The 21,249-nt window shown below is 39.9% G+C and overlaps 1 protein-coding gene across 1 annotated transcript in view; it reads left to right on the forward strand.

Moving 5' to 3' along the window:
• DGKQ (diacylglycerol kinase theta) overlaps positions 1 to 21,249 on the forward strand; it is a 92,330-nt gene that overhangs the window by 13,975 nt on the left and 57,106 nt on the right. Inside the window, exons 2-3 of the mRNA XM_050328894.1 lie at positions 10,140 to 10,219; positions 19,710 to 19,809. Coding sequence (XP_050184851.1) covers positions 10,140 to 10,219; positions 19,710 to 19,809 — 180 coding nt within the window. The remainder of the gene's footprint in view (positions 1 to 10,139; positions 10,220 to 19,709; positions 19,810 to 21,249) is intronic.

Below are 21,249 nucleotides of genomic sequence, written 5' to 3' on the forward strand. Positions count from 1 at the left end.
TCAGAATATTTACAGCCTTATGAGTGAGAAAGTGAGAGGTGCTTAAGGTAGCCCAGGTGCTTTGTAAGGCTACCACAATTCAAACAACCCTTCTATAACCAAATTGTTGCATTTATCAAGAATATCATTTAACTCATCTGACTGTTTCATTTTTCAGTAGCTTGGTTTCACTTGTTTTCTTATTTTGTTATTTCCTAACAGCCTATCTGAAATGCAAATGAATAGGAATTCAGATGTATTACCTTGAAATTATAGAGCTCACATGCTACAAAAACATTTCTTTGGGGTATCTATACCTGTAAATAGAGGTTGTTCTTATGTGGACAATTCTGGAAATATACAGTACAAGGCAATTCACATTGCATGGAGGCAAACTGCATTTTTATCAGACAGGGTATATACTGATATCTCTGTTTAAAGCAGAGGCAGGTATGACTGATTAGTTGACAAGACCAGAGAGTCCTGGAGAGAGGATAGAGCTGGCAGATACAAGTGATCTATAAGGATGCTCAGTAAGGATCTGGAAAACTGTAACAGGGTTCTCATTTCCTCTGGATATTCAGAGGAAGAGGATCTGCATAGTGGTCTCATTGAACTGTAAGACAAAAAAAGGCACAAGGTTTCTCACCACAGTGAAAAAGAGGAAGGTGTTTTTAATGCCTGACTTCATAAAGCTTTCAGAGATTTTTCCATTCCTGTCTTGCTGTTGTTTGAAATGTTCTGGGAAGACCGAAGTTCCTAGTGACAGCTTTCTTGGTGACATTTAGCAAGCATTGCACAACAGATTTCTAAACTTAAACTAGGTTGTGTCTTTGCCTGAGAGAGCACACCAATATTGCATACAGGTCTGTACATGTTTCTACTGAATTGGGAAATAGGCTGGCAAGGTCCATGTACTTCATCCAGCACTCCTTTCAGTGAATAGTCACAGTATTCAGGCTGGCCTGTGGTCCCAGTCCTAAACAGAGAAGCTAAATGGATCTGTGTTGGCAAGCTGCTACAATGGAAAAGGAGTTGTGTTACAAATGTAAAATTGAAGTCCCACAAACTTCCAGTATTGCTTTCAGGTCACTTATGAAAATAGTGTCTCCTCCACCAACTTGAATGATCCTGTCTGCACAATTAGTGTGTTTTATATGATATAAGAACATTGCCATTAAAAATAAAAAAGTCTGTTCCTCCAATCTGAGACTAATTAGCCTGTGGGCATTTTTTAAAAGCTATTGTCTTTTAACTATCAATGGATCTCTTCAGTGAATGCAAAGGCAGTCCTGCAGAACAAAATGAGCCTGCCTGCACACCAAGGACAACTTCAGAAATGAGTGATGCCCTGAAGGGCAGAGACACTCTAAGATTAAGCCTGTATTTTGGCTTCTGTTATATCAGGCACATGCTATGGAAGAGCAGGAAGAGCAGAGGAAATAACCTACTCCGTTTTTACTAAACTAAGACTGTGTTTTTATAGTTAGACTGACTTGGCCTGAATTGTCGTGGTGCTGATATGCCCTTTAAGTCCTGCTGATTCATTGTTTGGAAAGTAGAGGCTGTTATTGTTGTCTTGCTTAACAGCTTTGAAGCTTTGGTTTATCCCCTGGCTCTGCGAGATTTCTTGTTTGTTTTGCTCTGCAGGCAGTTGTCCTTCCTCCTTCTGTCTTTTAAGTATGCTGCAGTAGCTATGCCTGCTGCACTGGGCATCTTTGCCTTTGTGTGCATGGGGAACTTTATTAAACTAATTTGAGCAAGCTGACTCTTACATGTCCGGCTCTTCTGTACCTGCCTTTCTTCCCCAGGCACTCATCAGCAGCCTCTTTATATAAACCAGTACTGCTGTTTCATGACTGCGAGTCCTGGCAGAACCAAGGTGGAAGCTAAGACATCTCTATGACTGATGGCAAACTAAAGGAGAATTTTTGAAACCCTTCCAGGTCTTGGAGTAAAGCAGTTTGGTTTGGTGATCCACCAGAAGACAGAGAGTTCTGTTGTGTTTTGGGGCAGCCCTGGGGAGATTGGCTGGACTGAACAAGTGTTTGCATCCCCTTCCTGAGTAGGAGAGGCAGTAAGAGAACATCTTGTTTTCTCTTATTCTAACAGTGATTGACAGTGCTCTTAAAAAAGAGCTGCTTTTTCACTTGCTGAGCATTATTTTTTTTTCAGTGAGGGGAGGGGTGAGAATAACCACTTGAAAAACTGTGGCATAGGCAAATTCAAATACTTCCTCTTGTTCTGGATTGTTGAGTGCCTTATATAAGTTGGTGACATGTGGAACAAAGATTTGTAACAATTGCATCTGTTTAAGAGAAATATTTATGTTGCTAGAAGTACCAATGGCTATCTGTTCAAAGCACTAAGCTTTACAAGAAGCCTGGTAATATTTTGAGGGTTTCATTTCCCCCTTATTCGTTCTTTCATCTTGATAAATCAAGGTATATTCTGCACGGTCAAATTTATAACCTGGTGAATTGACTTGAAGTCAAAGAACCTTGGCTTCTGTAAACTGTTGTGCTTTAGCAAGCTGAAAGTAGTTGTGCTGATTACAGTATGTGAGAGTCTGACCTTTACTCTTCAGACTCGTAGTTAGATGCATTAATACTTAACAGTAATACTCTCTCTCCTGGAGTTAATGAAAATTACTGGAAGTATGCAAAAGACGTTGAAAAATTCACCCTGCTGGAGTGAATTACCCCTCTGGAGTAAATGGCAAGAACCATTATTTTTTCTGTAGTACCTGTTGCATTTAAAATGTAGCCACACTTGGCTACGAAGCACAAGGCTTGACCTGCACTGCGCTTTGTGCTGCGAAACTGGATGGCTCTGAATTGTTGCTGAGGTTGGAGGTCTGTGGCACCAGGTAAGTGGTAGGGTAAAAAAAAATGCCTGTGCTGTCACCTTCCCAAGAGGTCCACTGAACCCCAACAGTTTCCTGGAGAAACAGCAACAAAGTCCTACTCTTGGTGCTCATCACCCTGGAGTTTGCAGCCAGGAGAGAGTTTGTCCAAATTGTCTGCTAGCAATGCAGGCTCTGGCCAAAGTTGCCAAAAGGTACATGTCCTTTTGCTAGCTGTAAGGAGCTAGACTTCTTCTGTACCACTTCTCTTCAAATAGTTGCCCTCTTGGGGCAATCAGAATTCAGGGCAGTTGTGGCCTGTTGCAGTCTCATACAGCTAAGTCTGGAAATATGTGGTGGGAAGCGTTAAGGGCCATGGTCCTCTCTTTTCAGAGACCTGCCAGTCTTAGGCAGAAAATGTCACTCCTTGCAGCTGCTGGGAGTTGTTCAGATAGAAAAAGAAGCATTTGATTACAGGTTAGTTTTATTTGATATAGAAGATGTAGTAATGGGTTGAAGGTTGTCATGTGAAAAAGGAGGAGAGAGATTCTTGGGGTGTGGAAGATAACCTGTGGATACAGAGACACAGTTCAGAGTAGGAGGAATAAAGTTACACTGCAGGTGCTGGTGAGGACTTTGTCCGTGTTTGTCCATCCCCTGTTACATATTCTTTTAAAGGTAACTTTTTAAAGATGTTGTGCTTAGAGAGGGATCATCTATAACACTTGCTGACACCTGTTGAAAAAAACTGAACTGCTTGATATTTAATGTGGTAGGAACTTTATTTCTCTTTTATCCTGTAAAATTTCCATGTACTTAGGAAAATATAGGCAACATTACCCTGGCTGTCCAAGTCCAATGCCAGAGTCAGCTGCTAGTCATAACCATAGCCTTTTCTTAGTCCTGTTTTTCTAAGCATCATAGCAGAAGACAGATATAAACAAGGACATTGTGCATGGAAGGTTCCCAGTGGAATTGAAAGTTGGCATTCACAGTGTGTGAAATGCTAAAATAAAAAGACAATGACTGCATGCCTGGGTCTGGGTGTCAGATAAAGGCAATAGAGAGAAGCAGTGATCTCAGGTGAGGTTGCCCATGGATTTGTGGCAAGGGTGTTGCAGTAGGGTGTTGTGCTACATGACTCTTCCATTAATAGCCCACAACCCCCTCCGTAAGGGCCAGTAGTGAGATGAGAGTTCATGCTGGACACCAGCTGCTGAGGACTGCAGAAGAATATTTTAAGTGAATTAATTTTAATCTATCGTTTTATTGCTTGGGGTGGTTGAATGTTAAGTGATGATTATGAAGCGGGGAAAGTACTCTTGCAAGCTGATGGGCCTTGAGTCAGCTTTTATGGGTAGGCAGGAAATGAAGTTAGAGTTGTAATGATGCATCTGGGGAAATATGTGTCCATTGTGTAATTGTCAAAAAAAGGCAAATGGAATGCTAGATATTATTAGGAAAAGAATGGAGAGGAGTGACACAGAATTATGGCCACCTTTGTGCCGTAATATAAAATCACAGTGTGCACGTTCTTATTTCTGTCCTTTTTTTTTTTTTAAAACACCCTTGTAATTCCTTCATGTAATCTATGTGCATTAATAGGGCTTTCTGTAGAGGACTCTAGAGATTTTTCATTTATTTAATACTCCTACATATGTCAGGCCATCCGTTCCAGTAAACTCTTCAAGAAAGGGACTACTTCCAAGTCTTATATTTAACAAGATACCTCAGAGAATTACTGCTCTTAATTCAGTTTTATTTATATTCACATTGATAAACAAGCTATGTTCTTTAATGCATTGCACTTAAGTTTTCCAGAAATGAAAAATTTACTGTGCTCTTGTAGCTGGGCAAAACAATTCTGAGTTTCTAAGCCTCTCCTGACTGATTTAATGTTTTTTTTTTTTCAAAAACAAGAATAAGCCCTATAGTGAGCTAGGTCATTCTGTAATCTGTAACCTTTGTTAAAAGATTAGAAGGAACACTGGCCGGCACTTGCTGGGGGTTTACAGTTGGTGAAAGTGAGCAGAATGCAAGTGAGTGAGTTACAGCACTCATTAAGTAATGTCAAACAAAATGAAATTATTTACCAAGTCATCCAGGCAATGTTGAGGAGTGATTGTATTGTCAGTTTATGTCAGGAGTATGACATTTTCCCTGTGCTGGCTCTGTGACAGGCAATACCAGTTGGCTAAAGCAGTGTGTTGTTGGGAGTTACTGAAGTTTGCTGTGTACCAGTACCTACAAGGTGTGCTCGGCTGCAGGAACTTGCCTCTGTCTTGGGGTGCAGGAGCTCTCTCTTTTTCAGGGTCCTCGATATGACCTGTGGCCATGACAGTGCTGATGGCTCTTGTGTGAGTAGTAGACCACAGTCTGCAAAACTGATAAGCGGTGGCAACCTGCAGTGAGTTCATCTGAAGGGAATTGTTGCAAGAAGGAGTGTTACTGATGATTGTGGCTCCTGCTGGAAGTTAATTGAGAGGCAGATACCTCCAACAGAGGGCCAGGAGGTGACAGGCAGGACAACAGATCCAGACAACCTCCTCCAGTGCTGGAAGGTGAATTGCAATTTACCTTGTGGATGCTTTTGTTAAGCTCAAAATTCTCATGGTGAATAGATCCACAGTAAGTCTTGTGTCACACTTCCAGGAGAGATCAAATCCACTTTGGTTTTGTGTTGATATTCCTTTATCCTCCTTGGAGAGCAATTTGGTAGCTCTGCTTTTAGAATTCTTCGGCAAATGTAAAGAAATATTTAAAAATACAATTTTTAAAGATAAAATAAAAATTAAATGAAGGCCAACATGTTAAAATGCAAATTTACAAATAAATTTATGTTTGAAAAACAGCAAAATTGAGATATGGTGAGTATCGCCCCAAAGAGGAAACAAAAGTAGGTCTTAACACCTTGTAGGCTTTTCCTCAGGGCTGGGTGACCTTTTCAAAACGGAAAGAAGATTATGTGTTAAATTTGGTATTATTTCATAAGCAATTCTCTCCCAGACATCATTTTCATGGGACACTGATACATTACTGGAGTCTGCCCAGGACATCATCCACCTTTTTCTTCTTCCTGCTTTTGAGTTCTGCTTTGAAGTCTGTCTTAAGGACAGAGAGCAAAACACTCCTGTGGAAAAAGTGTGACACATTGGAGGGTGTAAATAGCCCTCACTTTTCTAGGAAGTGTTGCACAACTCAGGAACTACAGTGATTCCCAGCTTTTATCTCCTGCCTTCCTAAGGATGTCTGGAGAGAGATGTTTTCTGTTTCCTTTCAAGTGTGTGTTGGAGAGCCACTGGCTTCATGTTCACTGAGTGTTGCCATATGTACACATTGCATTTATCTTTATTAAAACACCAGGGGAAACAAAATGTGGTAGGGAAAGCAGTGGCTTATGGGCAGAGACTGCTGTAAAGCCACTTCTTGTGCTCGATGTGGACAGGGAGCAGCCCTGTGATGCCTGACGGCCACATGGCTTCTTGCTGTGCATTGGGAACAACTAAACTTTCACAAGAAGGAAGTAATTTATTATTGAATGGAGGAAGGGAACGAGGGAAACTTGTCAAATATGGTTGCCGTAGGCCTGAGCATATAGTTATGTGCTTGGAGAGACCATGTAAAGTCCCCTAAAGATTTAAGTAAATGATTTTGTAGATTCTGACAATGTCTCCTGAAATTGTGGCTGTCCATCTTCCGTCAGTGTTGAATAACTTCATGCAGCTTAAACCTGGATATAGGTGCCTTGTATTCAAAGTCCAATATGAAGGTTGAAGGCAGCTTTCATCAAATACATTTTATGTGCTTGTCTCTTCCTTCATCCATGCTGTTAGGTACTTTTGACAGTGCTTAAAATGCTTAGTTAAAGAATGCACGGAGCGCTGCAGGCTTTCAAGCTTGACTGAGACCATCGGTTTTGTTTAGAGTGTCTGAAAGATGTAATTGAAATTGCTTTGTTTTGACTTAGACAATTCTTAGATGTGTCTGTTTGTAGCTCATCACTAAGTTTGCAGTATCAAGAAATCCTCTTCCCCTGAAGAGAACAGCTTACCCTCCTGTTTTAAATGGTTTTTCCTCAAAATTTTGCATTTAATCTCCTGAAACTTCACACACAGTGTCTTCTGGCTTGTTTTTCCTAATGAAAGGTCACACTTTAGAAAACACAAACCCCCTCCTGGCTCTCGGAATTTCAGGCCTAATTGTGTTGCCTCTCTGGGACTATTGATATGAATTCCGGATTCCCCTGCTCCCCCCCAGTATTGTTAATGCTTCAGTGGCTTGCTGCCATTTTGTGTTTATTTCTTTCTTTGTGGAATGTGGAAAATAAAAACAAAATGGTGACTTGTAGGAGTAATTTCACCTTGTGAGGAATGTGACAAGCAGAGGAGGGTGTGTGAGAGTACCTCCTGAAAAAATGTATGAAAATCTTTTGTGGAGAATGTTACTGTCTCTGTTTGGGCACTCCTTATCTCCCACTGTTTGTCTTCTGCTATTCCTTGATTGGATTATTTGCAAATGCTTCAGTTTTTCAGTTGAAATCTTAGGGAATTAATTCTTTTGTGTGTTTTTTTTTCCTATATGTACTTGAGCAGAGAGAACCTTCACGCACCTTCCTGTTTTGCTCCTTGTCTGAAACATTCATTCACTTTTTGGGTTTACTACTTCTCTGAAGCTGCTGGTTTAGTGTATTTTTTCTGTGCTATGAGATGCTTTCTGAGCTGAACTGTGTATTACTGTCTTTATGTTTTGCTGTGTTTGTCACTGCAAAGAGAAAATTGAGAGGTGTTGTGTAGTGATAATAAGTAGATAATAAGTGATAATAGTGATAATAAATAATAGTGATAATAAGTAGAGAACATCTCTCGAGGTCTGTGGAAGGAGCATCTATTGACTGGTTATCCGCTGAATTATCTGAGGTGTTTTTATAGGGCCCAGTTTTCTTGTACATTGAGTTTGTGTGCACTTAAATCTGGTAGCCAATTGATGACAGTGACCTTGCAGACTTCAGTTGCCTGCTGCTCCTTACAGATCACAACATTTCTGTGATAAATCTGCAGCACCTTGCTCTGTTCCTTCCCTTCTAGCCAGCCTGCTTCTGAATTAAAAAAAAAAAAAAAAGGAAAGAGGGAAAATGGTGTCATTTCACTGAATTTCATTACCCACTGCTGCTTCCTCTTTGACTGCATCTCATCTCTTTATGAACTTCTTGACATCTGCCAGTTTATACTTGAAGCGTCATACTCTGCCTTTCATGGTTTGAAGCCATCAGAACCTTTGTCACAATGCTTCAGCCTGCAGAGGTCAGTTCCCCTCACCTAGCCAGGTTTCAGCTGAGCTTTGGGCACCACTATGAGATAGTGAAGAGGCCACCTACAGAAGTCAGATGTCTTCCACTGGTGACGATGTGTATGGTAAATTTCAGACTAGCCGATAATGGGCTTTTCTCCTGTAGCTTCTGCAGACCTGCTCTCACAGCAAGCAGGTGACCCTCCTAAAAGCATCAGTAGAAATATTGCTGAGACCTTAGGTGAGAGTTGTGTTAACATTAAGTTATGTTAACTACATATTAACACTACATCCACGTTGAGATAACATACATAAATGATGAGAATTCACCAGTTCTGTGTGTGGAGTTATACCTGTTTTCTGGAGCATGAGATTCATCTTTCTTCTTCCTGGACAATGACTTTGTTCTCTTTGGTCTCTGTGCTGAGGGGATGTGTGCCCCTTCCACCACAGAGACCGCCTCCAAATATGTTGAACATTTACATTTTCAGCTCTGAGAATCTGCTTTATCATCCTTTCTTGATTGTTTCCTCTCCTCATCTACCCCATTTAGGGGACATTCCCATTCAGAAATGCCATCTGTCTTAAAGACATGCATAACATTTCATGTCACCTAGCAGAAGATTTGGTTCTGCTCCTTCCTACTTTATTTCATCAGTGCAGTAATCACTCTGGGTTCAGCCATAGATGACAAATAACATGTTTGTACACAGCAGTGACTTGCAGTGCTTCTTTTTCTGACTTGCAGAGTAATGAAAAACAAACTCTGCCTACTGCTGACATTAAAATGAGTGCCAGTGGGAAAGGAGTCATCCTTCTTTTTGTGCTACAAAAAGGAAAAATTACTTTGCATGGGTTGGCAGTGCTTAGAGAAGTGGACCTGGATTTTAATGCTTCAGTTGGCGTGGAAGAAGGTGCAATGCAGTGTTGTGCAATCAGAAGTCAACAAGCAGGAGAAAGGGGAAGAGAGGAATTTTACTGCTTTTGATGGCATTAGAGAATACAATCAGTGGCAGCAATGGGCTGCAGATGGGAAGTTTGAAGCACTTGGGGGTGTTTTCAGATGCTTCTGGAACTTAGGAAGAGGTGTGGTGTGCTCCTGAAAAGCAGGGACGTGTGGAAAACCCCTGTGTACAGCAGCAGTTGCCCCTGGTGTGCGATCCTTTGCCCAGGCACTGTGGAGAGGTCTGCACTTCCACACAAGAGGTCGGGGCCTTAGCGTCTGCATAAGGCTTCATGCTTGAACTGGTAGAGAGTAATTCTGAAATAAGGATGACTCTAAATCCATAGCTTCATGGCTTATTAGTTCCTAATTAATCTGAGGTGGTGGGAATGAAATAAAGGATCCCTTGATTCTTTTACACAGCTTAATGTAATGCAAATCCATGGTGAGAAGCTGTGGAAAATATCCACCCCAAGAGAACTGATTTTTTTTTTTCAAACACTGTTCTGGTGAAAGCATGCTTTCTGGTGCTCGGATGGAATTAGAAACCTGTGGTAAGAGAAATAGTTAGTTGCTCTTGACTTTCAAAGCTGCATGCAACTGGTGACCTTTAATTTTGTCTCCTTCATCCATTATGCTCAGTGTGTAACAATACTTTGTTTTCTCCCGTTTATTTATGTCACATGCACTAGCTTGTAGAATAATTCACTTGCAAGCATGTCCATCTGCTTGGGCTACATCAAAGAGCTATTTTGGACTGTTTAAAACCTCTTTTGAAATTTAAGAGCTCGTTTTGATACTTATGGAGAGAGAGAGAGTGGGAGGACATAACTTGCCTGTAATGCACTGGGATAAACTCCCCTTTCCTTTTCCATTGCCAATGTCTTAGTAACGACACATGTTGGAGTTCACGCACTGCACAAAGTGCAACAGTCATGTACGTTCTCAAACCCAGGGTACAGCAAATGCGATTAAAAAAATGTGTTCCTAATTGTTTTTTGCTCCATATGGGGTTTTGTTTGTTTGTGTTTCACTAAGTCCTTTGCTTGTGAAGATTTGCTCATGGTTCTTACTTTTTTTCCACAGTTTGCAACTTCATGTCTCATGAAAAGTGCCTCAAGAACGTCAAGATACCATGCTCATGTATTGCTCCCAGCCTTGTAAGGGTGAGTAAGCTCACACTGGCTTGTCTCTTTCTTTGGATAATAGCCCAAATTTATCACAAATTAACATGATGTAGCATAGCAGTGGGATTTTAATATTGTAATGCATAAATTGTGTTAGTAATCACTGAGGCTTTTATAGCTGCTCGAAGGCAAAGCTACACTTCCTTTGAAAAGTCCCTGCTCTGGGCAGCTGTAGATAGTCTGTCTTTGAAGAGCAGTTATTTGCTTTCTTTAAATATTACTAGATGTTCTTACTGTGTGTCCTTACCTGGAAGTCTCACAATAATGAACTGGAGAGACTGATTGATATCAGTGCTCTCCGAAAACCATACCATGTGTCATAAAAACAAACTATGTAAATCACCAGTTTTTCTTTACAGAATTAAAAAGGGAAGATGCTGAAGCAGAGAATTACGCTCTGTCAAAAAAAGGCTATGTTTGTCTTCTACTGATTGCTGCATCCTAGATAAAGTCATTGCATTAAAAGTATAGGATTTCAAAGCCAAAAAAGAGAGCACAGGACTTCAGCTGATGGTAGTAGTTCAAAATTTACTTTGGTGATTAATAAAGTACTTGTCCTCACATGGCATGCGTCAAGACTTCATGCTTAAGAGGTTGCTTCTAAAGGGTGTAAAAGATGAATCAACTTTACAGAAGATAATAGGATGCAACTAAGGTATTAAGAAGCTAAATGGAAGAGAAAACAAAGTATATTATTCATTTGGGAAAGGATGACAGAAGAGGAACAAAAGGGAAGAAGGTCATGAGAAACTTACTAGAGAAGTAGAAAAACACTACAAACACCCTAAGAAGCCATATGCAAAAGTCAGATGAGACGTGGCTGTAAAATCAGTCATGTGCATTACAGACCTTGCTGACCAAAAGCACATTTACGGGAATCCATTGTGTAGACCTGTGAAGGGGAGCTGATTCCTTTCTTTGTGTCCTAAAACATTTTCCAAGTTCCTTTATATTGTGGAAGCCTGTGCAGGAGCCAAGATGTGAAAGTTTAAGCAATATGTAGCTTGGGTTATAGGAATTGAATAGAGAGATTTACCCATCTGTTTTTCTGAAATATGCTTTGTCTAGATGGTAACGCTGCTAGGCTTTTGCCAACATGCTGCTTCTTACTTACATAATTTTCAACTTGAGAGGTATAATTTAGGTGTCAAAAAGGTTGACATAGAAAGTTACCAGTCAAATAGTAAGAAATACTGCCCTAAATCTTAGATCTTCCCTGGTAAAGGGAAACGTAGGTAGTGAGAAATGCTTTTACTAAGAGTTAGCATCTACTGCTGTTTCAGCATGCTGGCAATGAGTCGTTGTAGCATGGGAAAAGGAGTAATGAATCAGATGATATAGGTGTCTTTGTAAGGGCCTTTGGGGGGAATGGCAAAAATCCAGCTGGAAAACAGTAATTTAATTCAGAGGGTCAGAGTTATAATAATTACTGACTGCTTCTTTTGTGGATTTGCTCTAAATTTAATTCGCTGTTCAAAACAGTGTTTGTTCCTTTGCTTTTATATGGTAAAAATCCTACATTTAAACTTACTAATGTTTCCATTTGCATCAGTTGTAGATGTCAGTGTAACTTTTTTTTGCTCTTTTGTCAGTCCCCATAACCTGCCTGCCTTAAAACGTAAAATTTATCGTATGGTTCTGTGTCTAAATGCTAAACCTAAATTTTACTGCTCAGCAAGGATAGTTATCTGGGTGGCGTTGTCAGTCCTTGAAACTGTTTGCAGCTCAGTGTTGCTGTATTAGGCTGCAAAGAGCCTTTTGTGTTATCTGTCTTGAGCTATAATGATTATGTTTTGAAAATTCTGGATTGTACTTTTCGTTCTGAACAGTCTTGTCCTCCTTGACGTGGTCATCCAAGTTGCATTAATCCTGGTCTGCTGTACAAGTGAAGTCTGCCATATGGGAGATATCATTTTGCATGCAAGCTCTGTCAAAGCAAATACTGAACTTGGCATTTGCTTAAAAAATATAACAGAGCAAAAACCAAATGACATTCATTTATACAATTTGTGGAAAATTTATTTGCTTAATCTCTCTTTTCAGATTTTTATTATTTACTTATTAAAAGGTCTGACGTAGGAGGGAACACTGGTAGGATTTTTTTTTTTTTTTAATAGTTCCTTCAGCTATGTTAATATTCAGTGTACTATAGAAATGGGATTTGTGGTTTGTTTTTAATTGCCTGGATTTCATCTAGAGAAGATGGCAATTATTAAAGCTCATCTGAGTGTGTCATTTGATAGTAAGTCAACCCAGCAGCAAATAATTTTTCAGCAGATGTTTTGTGGAAACTTTTATTCCTGACAGTAGAGTTTCCTTCCCAGGGTCAAGTGAAGGCCCACAGAGTCATAAGCATGCTGCATCTAGCCTCTTGAGGAATTCTTTCTTGAGGAATTCATTCTTAAGGCTGCCCTAAGAACTTCTTGCACTATTGTAAATCACTATCACCTGCATTTGGTATTCCTGGATCCAGGTCATGATGTTTCAAAACAAGCCTTTACAGATCAGTTTTCTGAACAAGTTTGCAGTGGATGTGATTTGTTTCACTGATAAGGTCTCGGCAACTTTTGCAAATTCAAGCCCTCTCTTTCCTACGTTCCCATAAGTATTTGCCTACTCTGTGGTACATGTTTAAATAAAAAAGGGGGGAATGGGGCAAAAAAAAATCCACCTCCGAATGCCCAAACAAAACAAAATAATAGTAAAAATAAGACCTCTTTGGGTGTGAAATGTAAAGTTTTGGTTTCCCTCATTAGGTTGGAATTGAAGCTGTATTGCAAGTTTTTTACCTCTTAGATTTGCCATAGAACTGTGTGTGTGTTTTCTATGTAAAAGCTCTTTGAAAACTAAATTGACGTGAGGTCATATGAAAAATGGTATTTTAGTGAAGTATTTGCTATGCTTTTTTATCCTTACTGATGTGTTGGTGCATTGCTGGTATCATTATCAATGATTCCTAAGCACTTCCATTTTAAGAAGAGTTTATGGACTGCTCACAAGATTTCCTTGTGTGCTTTTATTCTTAAAGCCAGGTTATCTATTATGCAAAAGTGCTAATCTGGGCCATCGTCTTCTCCTGAAGCTTTTTATGCTAAAAATAAGACTTTCCTTTGTAAGGAACACTGCTGCATTTGTGGGCTGCAGTAGTGAATGGGAAGGTTGTGGTGCTTGCGGGGCAGTCTACTCTTTTCCTTGTCTGCTGAACTGAGTCTCTCCCTCTGGTTGTGGGATGCAGCTGTGGGCAGGGTGGTTATTTGGGTCAGTTCCTAATGAATTGAGAGTAGAAGATCTTTCTAGCAGGGCCTGTAGTGGTTGGACGAGGTGGGGTAATGGTTTTAAACTAAGAGGGGATAGATTCAGATTAGATTTAAGGAAGAAATTTCTTACTGTAAGTGTGGTGAAACGGTGGCACAGGTTGCCTAGAGAGAGGTGGTAGCTGGTCCATCCCTGGAAGTGTTCAGGGCCAGTTTGGATGGGGCTCTGGACAACTGGATCTAGTTAAGATGTCCCTCCTCACTGCAGCGGTGTTTGGACTCAATGATCTTTAAAGGCCTCTTCCAATCCAAACCATTTTACAGTTCTGTGATTTACCTGGGTGCTTGCTGGATATCACTGACCACCTTCTGGCCAGAAGGTCTGTCTCTAGTTCTCTAGCACCTGACCCCTTCTTATGTTGTTTCAGCAAGGCAGTAGCTTGGAGTCAAACAGCTACAAGGTATAATTTTGATTCCAAGTGAAGTTTAAAACTGCTCCCTGGTAATCTTGGCACTGCACCAATGTTTCCTCCTTTTCTTCCCTGAAGTGGAACCTCAGACTTAAAGGGTGTTAAACCCTTTAACCCTTCCCTCGGGGTTGATGGGAAGGAAGGGCTAGCACCTCCTAAGTTCATAAACTCAGGAGAGCTTACTGTGCTCTATTGAAACTTGATGCAAGCTGCCTGGGAGCTTGTAAACTCCCAGACAAGCTCTGTAACCCTATCAGTGACTCTTCAGTTTCAGAAGCACTGTGGGATATCACTGTGTTTGTTTCTTTTAACTCTTTATCTTGATAAAAGGAGATGGACATGGATTTCCTCTGTAGCAGTCAAAACAAGAAGTGACTGACTTTTGCATATCATTTTTTATTTCCAGTACAAAATATACTAGTCCAAGCAACTCTTAGTTGCAGTGGAAAGTTTTTACGCAAGTCTTACTTTTGAGTAGAAGTATCATATATTCCTGGTTTGATATGGTATGGAATTCATTATATAGTTCCCATCCAAAGGGTCCTTGAGATCTTAGAGAAGATAAGGCCAAATGTCCTGTCACAGGGATCTGTAGGATGGAGATCCTGGATACGGTGAGGTTATTATTGAGGTGAGGTGTGCCTTATTCCCTTGCGTTAGCCCCAATTAATATTTTGATAGCTAAGTAATTGATTTTCTTGTCTCTCCTGTTCTATGGTTTGTTGGGACACCCTTTAACTTTTTATTCTTACGTCATTTCAGAACTGCCATACAGAATGTCTACTTAAGTTGCCTTTAAACACCAACTGATACATCGAGTGCTCAGAGGAAGAATGTCAGTTTGAACACAACTGATAGGCATTGTCCCTAAAAGGAGAAAGAAATAGAGAGGGCAGTCAAGAGCAAACAGTGTGTTCAAGTTGCAGAAATATTTTGCTTCTAAATCAGAGAGGTTTCAAAGAAATAAAAGGGCTTTTTGTGATTACTTTGTGAGTAACAAGAAAGTAATTGAAAATACGCCAATACTGTGAAAAGTTGAATCACAAAGATGATAGCTTCTCTCAGAGAGGGTATAGTCTAGAATATTAAGCAGGACAGAAGAGTCATGGGATGTAGTCAGGTGTGATCACCCTATCTGCCTCCCTAGAGCAAAGGTTTATGGTGTAGGAGTGAACATTAGAAACTTTAGATAGGGAAGTACTTTTGCACTGAAGCGTCAGAATCCCTACATGTTTTTGTTTCAGGAATACCATTTTAATTGTTATCAGCAAATTTTTTTTGGTCATGTGTTGAAGCAGTCTTGGTGAATGACCCCATGCAACTACCCTTCTGGGCATTTAATGAAGATGGTTTCTTCCAGGCTCCTTGTGCTTATCCTTAAAATGCAGCAGCATTTTTGAACTGAAAACTAGTGACCTTGAGTTAAATTAGTCAGTCTCTGGAGGCCGTTGTTGAGACTGTTTGTATCCTTCTTTCTGTGTACCTTTCCTGTTTGGAAGCAGTTCAACTCCACACTGTTTCAGGTCCTGCTGACCTGCTTTCTCAGTCTCTCTGGTGTGTGTTACAAAGTCACGCCAAGTGCGAGCCACCCTGATGTGATGGCGAAGAAGATACATGGGCAAAATAATATCTAGATGTAGTCCTAGAAAAAGCTTTTAGTAGGTGGTTCTTTTTTTAGACTGCCCAAGACAGCAGCTGTCACTTTGGCATTTGATATATCTATATTTCTCTCATTCCTCTTTGAGCCTGGAAGTTATTGCCTCAGAATTTAAACTTAAACTTCCTTCTGCTTGAGCTGGTAGAAAAGAAGCTGCTCCTGGGTGAAAAAAAGGCTGCAGACCAGTAAGAAGACCTGACCTGACTCTATCGACAAATCAAAGGATGTGGATGGTAGCTGGGCTGCTCTGTACACAGTGATTCTCCCTTAGTGGAAGAGCACATAAATTCATGATAAACTGTTGGCCGTATGTTTGATACCCTGTGGCATTTCAGGATAAGGAACAATTTTAAAAGGCGCTACCAAAAGAAAACAATTCTATCCTTCCTTTTTCTTCCAAAGTTTGGATGTTAAGAGCAGCTTGCTGATGTTCTTTTCGTATCATGCAGAACTGCCATGCATTTTCACAGATTGCACTGAAGGAGTTAGAATCTAAGTTTTAGTTTCTTTAGGATCACATTTTATTACAGGTTGATAAGAACTTCTACAGAAATGTGTTACATTCTCTAATGCCTTGCATTTCTTAGAAGAGGGCAAGAAACAGAACAGGAACTAGGAGTATCTTGTCCATGAGTGCAAAGTCATTCTGGAGATTATGGCAGAGTGTTCCATTATACTTTCTGTTGATGTGCTTCTGATCAATATTGCAAGGGCACTTAGATGTCATTTAATGATATTACTAGCAGAAACTTTCTGTATTTTTCTGTGGAAATCGATTTCAGTGGTTTTCATAAGGTAATTTAAGTAGTTATATTGCAGAAATGGTTTTAAACTCTCATAAATTATTAACTTTTTCTCTGTAGGCCACCTTATGTCTCTGTACTTTCCTGCACTTATACAGGTGAATATAAACTAAGGAATAATATGTAACATTTTGTGTTCTGACATGCTGCTCACTGGCTTTCCCAATCTGAGTTTTGATTTTTTTTTTCCCTGATGTATTGGGTGCTTGGAACTTGTTCAGCAACAAAAAAATGTTGGAAGAAGCATTATGTATTTGATGTGTTCACTATGTTGTACTTGCTCTTTTACCTTTTCTCTTTTTCCATCATATTCCTAGCCCATTTTCCATCAGACTCTGAAAAAACAGTGATTTAAAAACTATCACTTCTAAGGCAAGTTAATAATAACGCATGTAATAAACAAAGATTCTTTGACTTGTTTCATAAAGGAAGAAGTTGAAAAAACCAATTTTTTTCCTTTTTTCCTTTCTCTCCCCCCACCTACCTTAACATTTCAATCAGCAAATTTTTCCCTTCTCTTTGGCAGTGACTTGAGACTTCAGAGGATTGTCACTGTGGTCTGAACAACTGCAGAATTCAGACTTGATCTTCTTTCCTTGAGTTTTCTAGATAAGTACAGTCAGACCCTGAAAAAGTTTGACTTCTGTCAGGCTCATGGCTAGGGAAGAAGAGTCCCCTGTGTTTCAGACATGGGTTGTTGAAGGGATTGGTTGCTTATGCTGGGTGTCCAGTGCAGTTTGTTCACCACTTCAGAAATAAAGGAGGTCTCCTCTGTGTCTGATTTCAAGGGGAATTCTGCCTTGGGGACAACTGGCTCCACTGTGCCTGGGGCTGTGGCAGGGGTAGGGCGGGCACATGACTTAAAGGTGACACTTGAAACCTGAAGACAGGTTGGGATGTGCAGAAAAGATTGCCAGAAAAAAAATCTCAAAAGGGCTTTTCAGTACTCCTTGCAATTGCGGTATCTGGCTGGGGTTGTACTCACAAAGCTGTTCTCATCATCATTATCTGCACATCATTTCATTGTGTAGGGTGAATTTTGTGCAAGTGGCCTTCTCCTACCAAACCTGAATTTTTGGAGCAGCTAGAGCAAGAATACAGTTCTGGCACTGCCTCCACAATAGCTGAGTCAGATAACTTCTTTGTTACTGTACAGAGAGGTCTGTTTATTTCCTCTCTTGAAGAAGTAACATGAAAGTGTGAGGAGAGTGGACAGGGATTATGAGGCTTGAATTTAATCTGAGCTTGATTGAAGTTCCCCAGGCTCTCCAGAATACTTTTTTCCCCACTAAGGATATTTTTTTTTTAAGTCTTTTTGTAAACATGCATTATATGACTAGAGAATTCTGATTTAAAAAAAGAAAAATAATGCAAGTCAGCTATGAACTTTGTCAGTTAGAGCTGGAGGCCTGCAGAGGATGACGGGAGTAGGATATGGACCCACAAGAAGCTTTCTTCTGTATTTTTAAATCCCAAAGTTGTACATTAAGTTAAGAATTGAAGCTTTCGGAGGCAAGGATGTTTTTTAATATATCATACTGCAGATACTAATAGGAAATCCTTTTGGTAGGCTAGCTGGCAGCCCACTTTGGTGTGGAGCTTGAGATCTGCACAGGTAGTTCCTTGAGCAGTCAGGGACCAAGAATTGCTCCAGACAACACGGTCTGCTGGGGCAGTGAGTTGGTGACTGTTTCAGTGGTCAGCTGCTGTGCATGATCTTGTTTGTGTTGGATAATACAGGCATATTTTGTATCTCTCTTTATTCTCCTTTATCTCCCAAAGCATAATTCTGAGGAGGACGGGAGGAACCACGCACTTTGCAGTTTGGGGTTTACTGATTTTTCTTGATCAAACTTCCAGCAGTGTTCTTTCCCCCTTGTATTGCATCTGGCAAAACTTTAATCTCACTTCTTTCTTTGTGCCTGCTTGAAATACAGGATTGTTTAGTGTAACTGACCCCACGCTTTCAGAGGCAGAAATACACATGGGAATTTTAGACATTTATAACTGGAAGTGACTTCCTGGGGTCATCAAATCATGTGTCAGATTTGCTGCTAGTGGTTCTCAGGAAAACCCTGATATACGAGGAGAAAAATTCAAATCCTACTGAATAACTTTGGAGGCTTGTTTAGTGTCCATCTGGGAAGAGAAGAAGCTATCTGTGACTACATGTATCTTTAGTCATTATTTCCAACTTTTTACTGTGAATGATTAATTTCGTATCATGCCTAAATAATAATTTGTCAGCTTTTACTGGATTTTTTTTTTTTTTTTGTGATCCAAGAACCAGAAGATAAGTCTGATGTGTTTGTCGTAGCAAGAAGTGCATGTGAGATGCATAATGATAAATACCTAAATCATGGCAAACTCCTGTGGGACTCATTTGGATTCTAGGACTTTAAACATACCATTAGGTTCTGTCCTTCTACTGTGAATGTCAGTTAACAAAGCTGTGCATCTTGTAGGAAGAGGTTTCTAGAACAACTATAAAGCTCAAGTATGTTTCTTATTCTTCATTTTTCTTTTCTTCATCTGTAGTTCTTTTGGTACTGTCATCTTCATTATTAATCGCTAAGCAAGAAACATCCCCCCTACATTTTAAGATAAGTGCAATACCTTTGCTAAAACAAAATACAGCTCTTGCAAGAGGGTATTGTAATGTATCATCTTGAACCTAGAGTCAACAGGAACCTCAGTGTGGATGTACTTCAGGAGCTGGATCTCTGTACCAGTCAGGCTTCGAAGCTTTGGATGGGGCAGGAGAAGACCAATCAGTGCCTTTGTCCTGACCAGCCAGTTGGCTGGGCTGCACTGGGGGAAGGGGTGAAAGGCATGTGGAGAGTACTGAACTGTGGCAACACTAAGATTTTAAGAACTATCTCGAGTGTGCCTTTAGGGTATTTTTTTCACCGTTGCAACTGTTACACTTCAATTGTCCTTGATTCAATTAAGAGTACTTAGGAGAAGAAATTTGTTTGCAGGTTAAGTCATGAAGCAAGCCTTTGGATTAATGTTGTTGTGAATCATGAAAAAGCTGATCAGCACTGAAAAATATATACAACGCATATTAATTCCCAAGGATTTAAGAAACAGTTAAAGTATTTAAAATATATTTTAAGTATGAATTCTGTTAAAGGATGATTTGCCTGTACATTTATTCTTGAGCTTATTTAAGTCTGTATTGTATGTACTGCCCTATGTTGCAAGATAAAGCAGCTTCTGTGAATTTTTACTGACAGTTTGGAAGCTGAAGTTGATGATGTCTTATGCATTCTTCTTTGGCAGGTTCCAGTTGCACACTGTTTTGGGCCTCCAGGACATTACAAAAGAAAGTTTTGCACTGTGTGCAGGAAGTCACTGGAGTCACCTGCCTTTCGATGTGAAGGTAACTTAAACCCTCCTTGTACATCCGTCTGTGTGTTCTGCAGTGACGCGCCCCTTCCTCACGCTGCGTACCTCGAGGGTGTGTGGGTGTGCACACACATGCTCTCGCAGCGTTTGAGAAGTTTCTGGTTTGTTTATTATCCGTTCGTCGATCGTGAAAACGCGCACTTCAGATTAAGGAGTAATAAATCAATCCCCTTCAACAGAGCACGAACTCTGTCAAACCTGTAAGCTCTTTTCACCTTTCCTCCAACTTACTGTGAGTAAGTCTGTGGGGGTGGTGGTGTGCAACAAATCCACGCCTGAGATGTGCAAAGGGCGAGAAGCTATTACGACAAAAGACTTGTCCTGCTGAGGTATTTTATTTCTATTTCCAGTGGAAGCTTTTGACACAGGGAATCATCAGATATTCATGTTTTTAGAAAAGAATGTAGAATTTCCTGTGTTACTAGTGTCAAATATCTGTTACTTGTAATGAGAATAAGATACCTTCAATGGAAAGATATTTGAAAATATTATTTGTCAAAATAGTACTGCTCTGAATGTTCTGACATGGATTATCTGAAAAAACAGTAATTAAAGGAATCACCCAAACACCAGAATTTTTATTTGAAATACATATTGGCATGAGTAGTTGACTGATTTTTGATGTAGGATAGCTCTTTAGTTCTTTCTTGTCTCCCTTGTCTTAAATGTATATTATTTGTTCTTCAGTTGATGCTGTGAGGTTAAATAGAATTTAGTATGTTAAAGTAATATTACCTGTGAACTGGTAAAAAAAAAAAAAAGGAAGAGTCTGAGTGAAAAACCAATTCTGCAGGGGATTGAAGTGGTTTCAAAACAGCTGTTATGCTAAAGATAATGTCTTATTTAATATGGTTTTCTGTGTATATTTGTAGGGGAAACATTCCTCTTTGATCAAGGTATTTAGACTTATAATGGTACAGTATTTCTTTTTCTGCTTTTGTCTGCTGAGTTGCATAATGAAGCCAAACTATTTTCTCCTGACTACTGGGAATTCGTCACTTAATGTGGTTACCACAATGAGTTGGATGGTTAGGTGGGATGGTCGAAGAGATGCGGAGAATTTTCTGGGCATCTGTCTTAATAAGACTCAGAACTTGTGTGGCATGAGATAGAAAATTTGAAACATTTCTCTAGCTATATCCTCTTAAGTGTTGAAAATAGCTTCTGTTTAGTGATCAATTTTAATTCAAACTTTCTAAATTTTTCTTTTTTGTTCTCACTCCCTTAATTCTGCTGTATTGGCATTGTATCCATTTGTCATGGTTTAGCCCCAGCTGTAACTAAGCCCCACACAACCACTCACTCACTCACTCCTCCACCAGCAGGATCAGGGAGGGAATCAGAAGCATAACAGCTAGAAAGCAAATGGGATGAGATAAAGCCGGATTAGTAAGCAAAGCAAAAGCCACACACA

The sequence above is a fragment of the Myiozetetes cayanensis genome, unplaced genomic scaffold, assembly GCF_022539395.1.
Source record: "Myiozetetes cayanensis isolate MyiCay16 unplaced genomic scaffold, myiCay2020 scf4, whole genome shotgun sequence".
Lineage (NCBI taxonomy): Eukaryota > Metazoa > Chordata > Aves > Passeriformes > Tyrannidae > Myiozetetes > Myiozetetes cayanensis.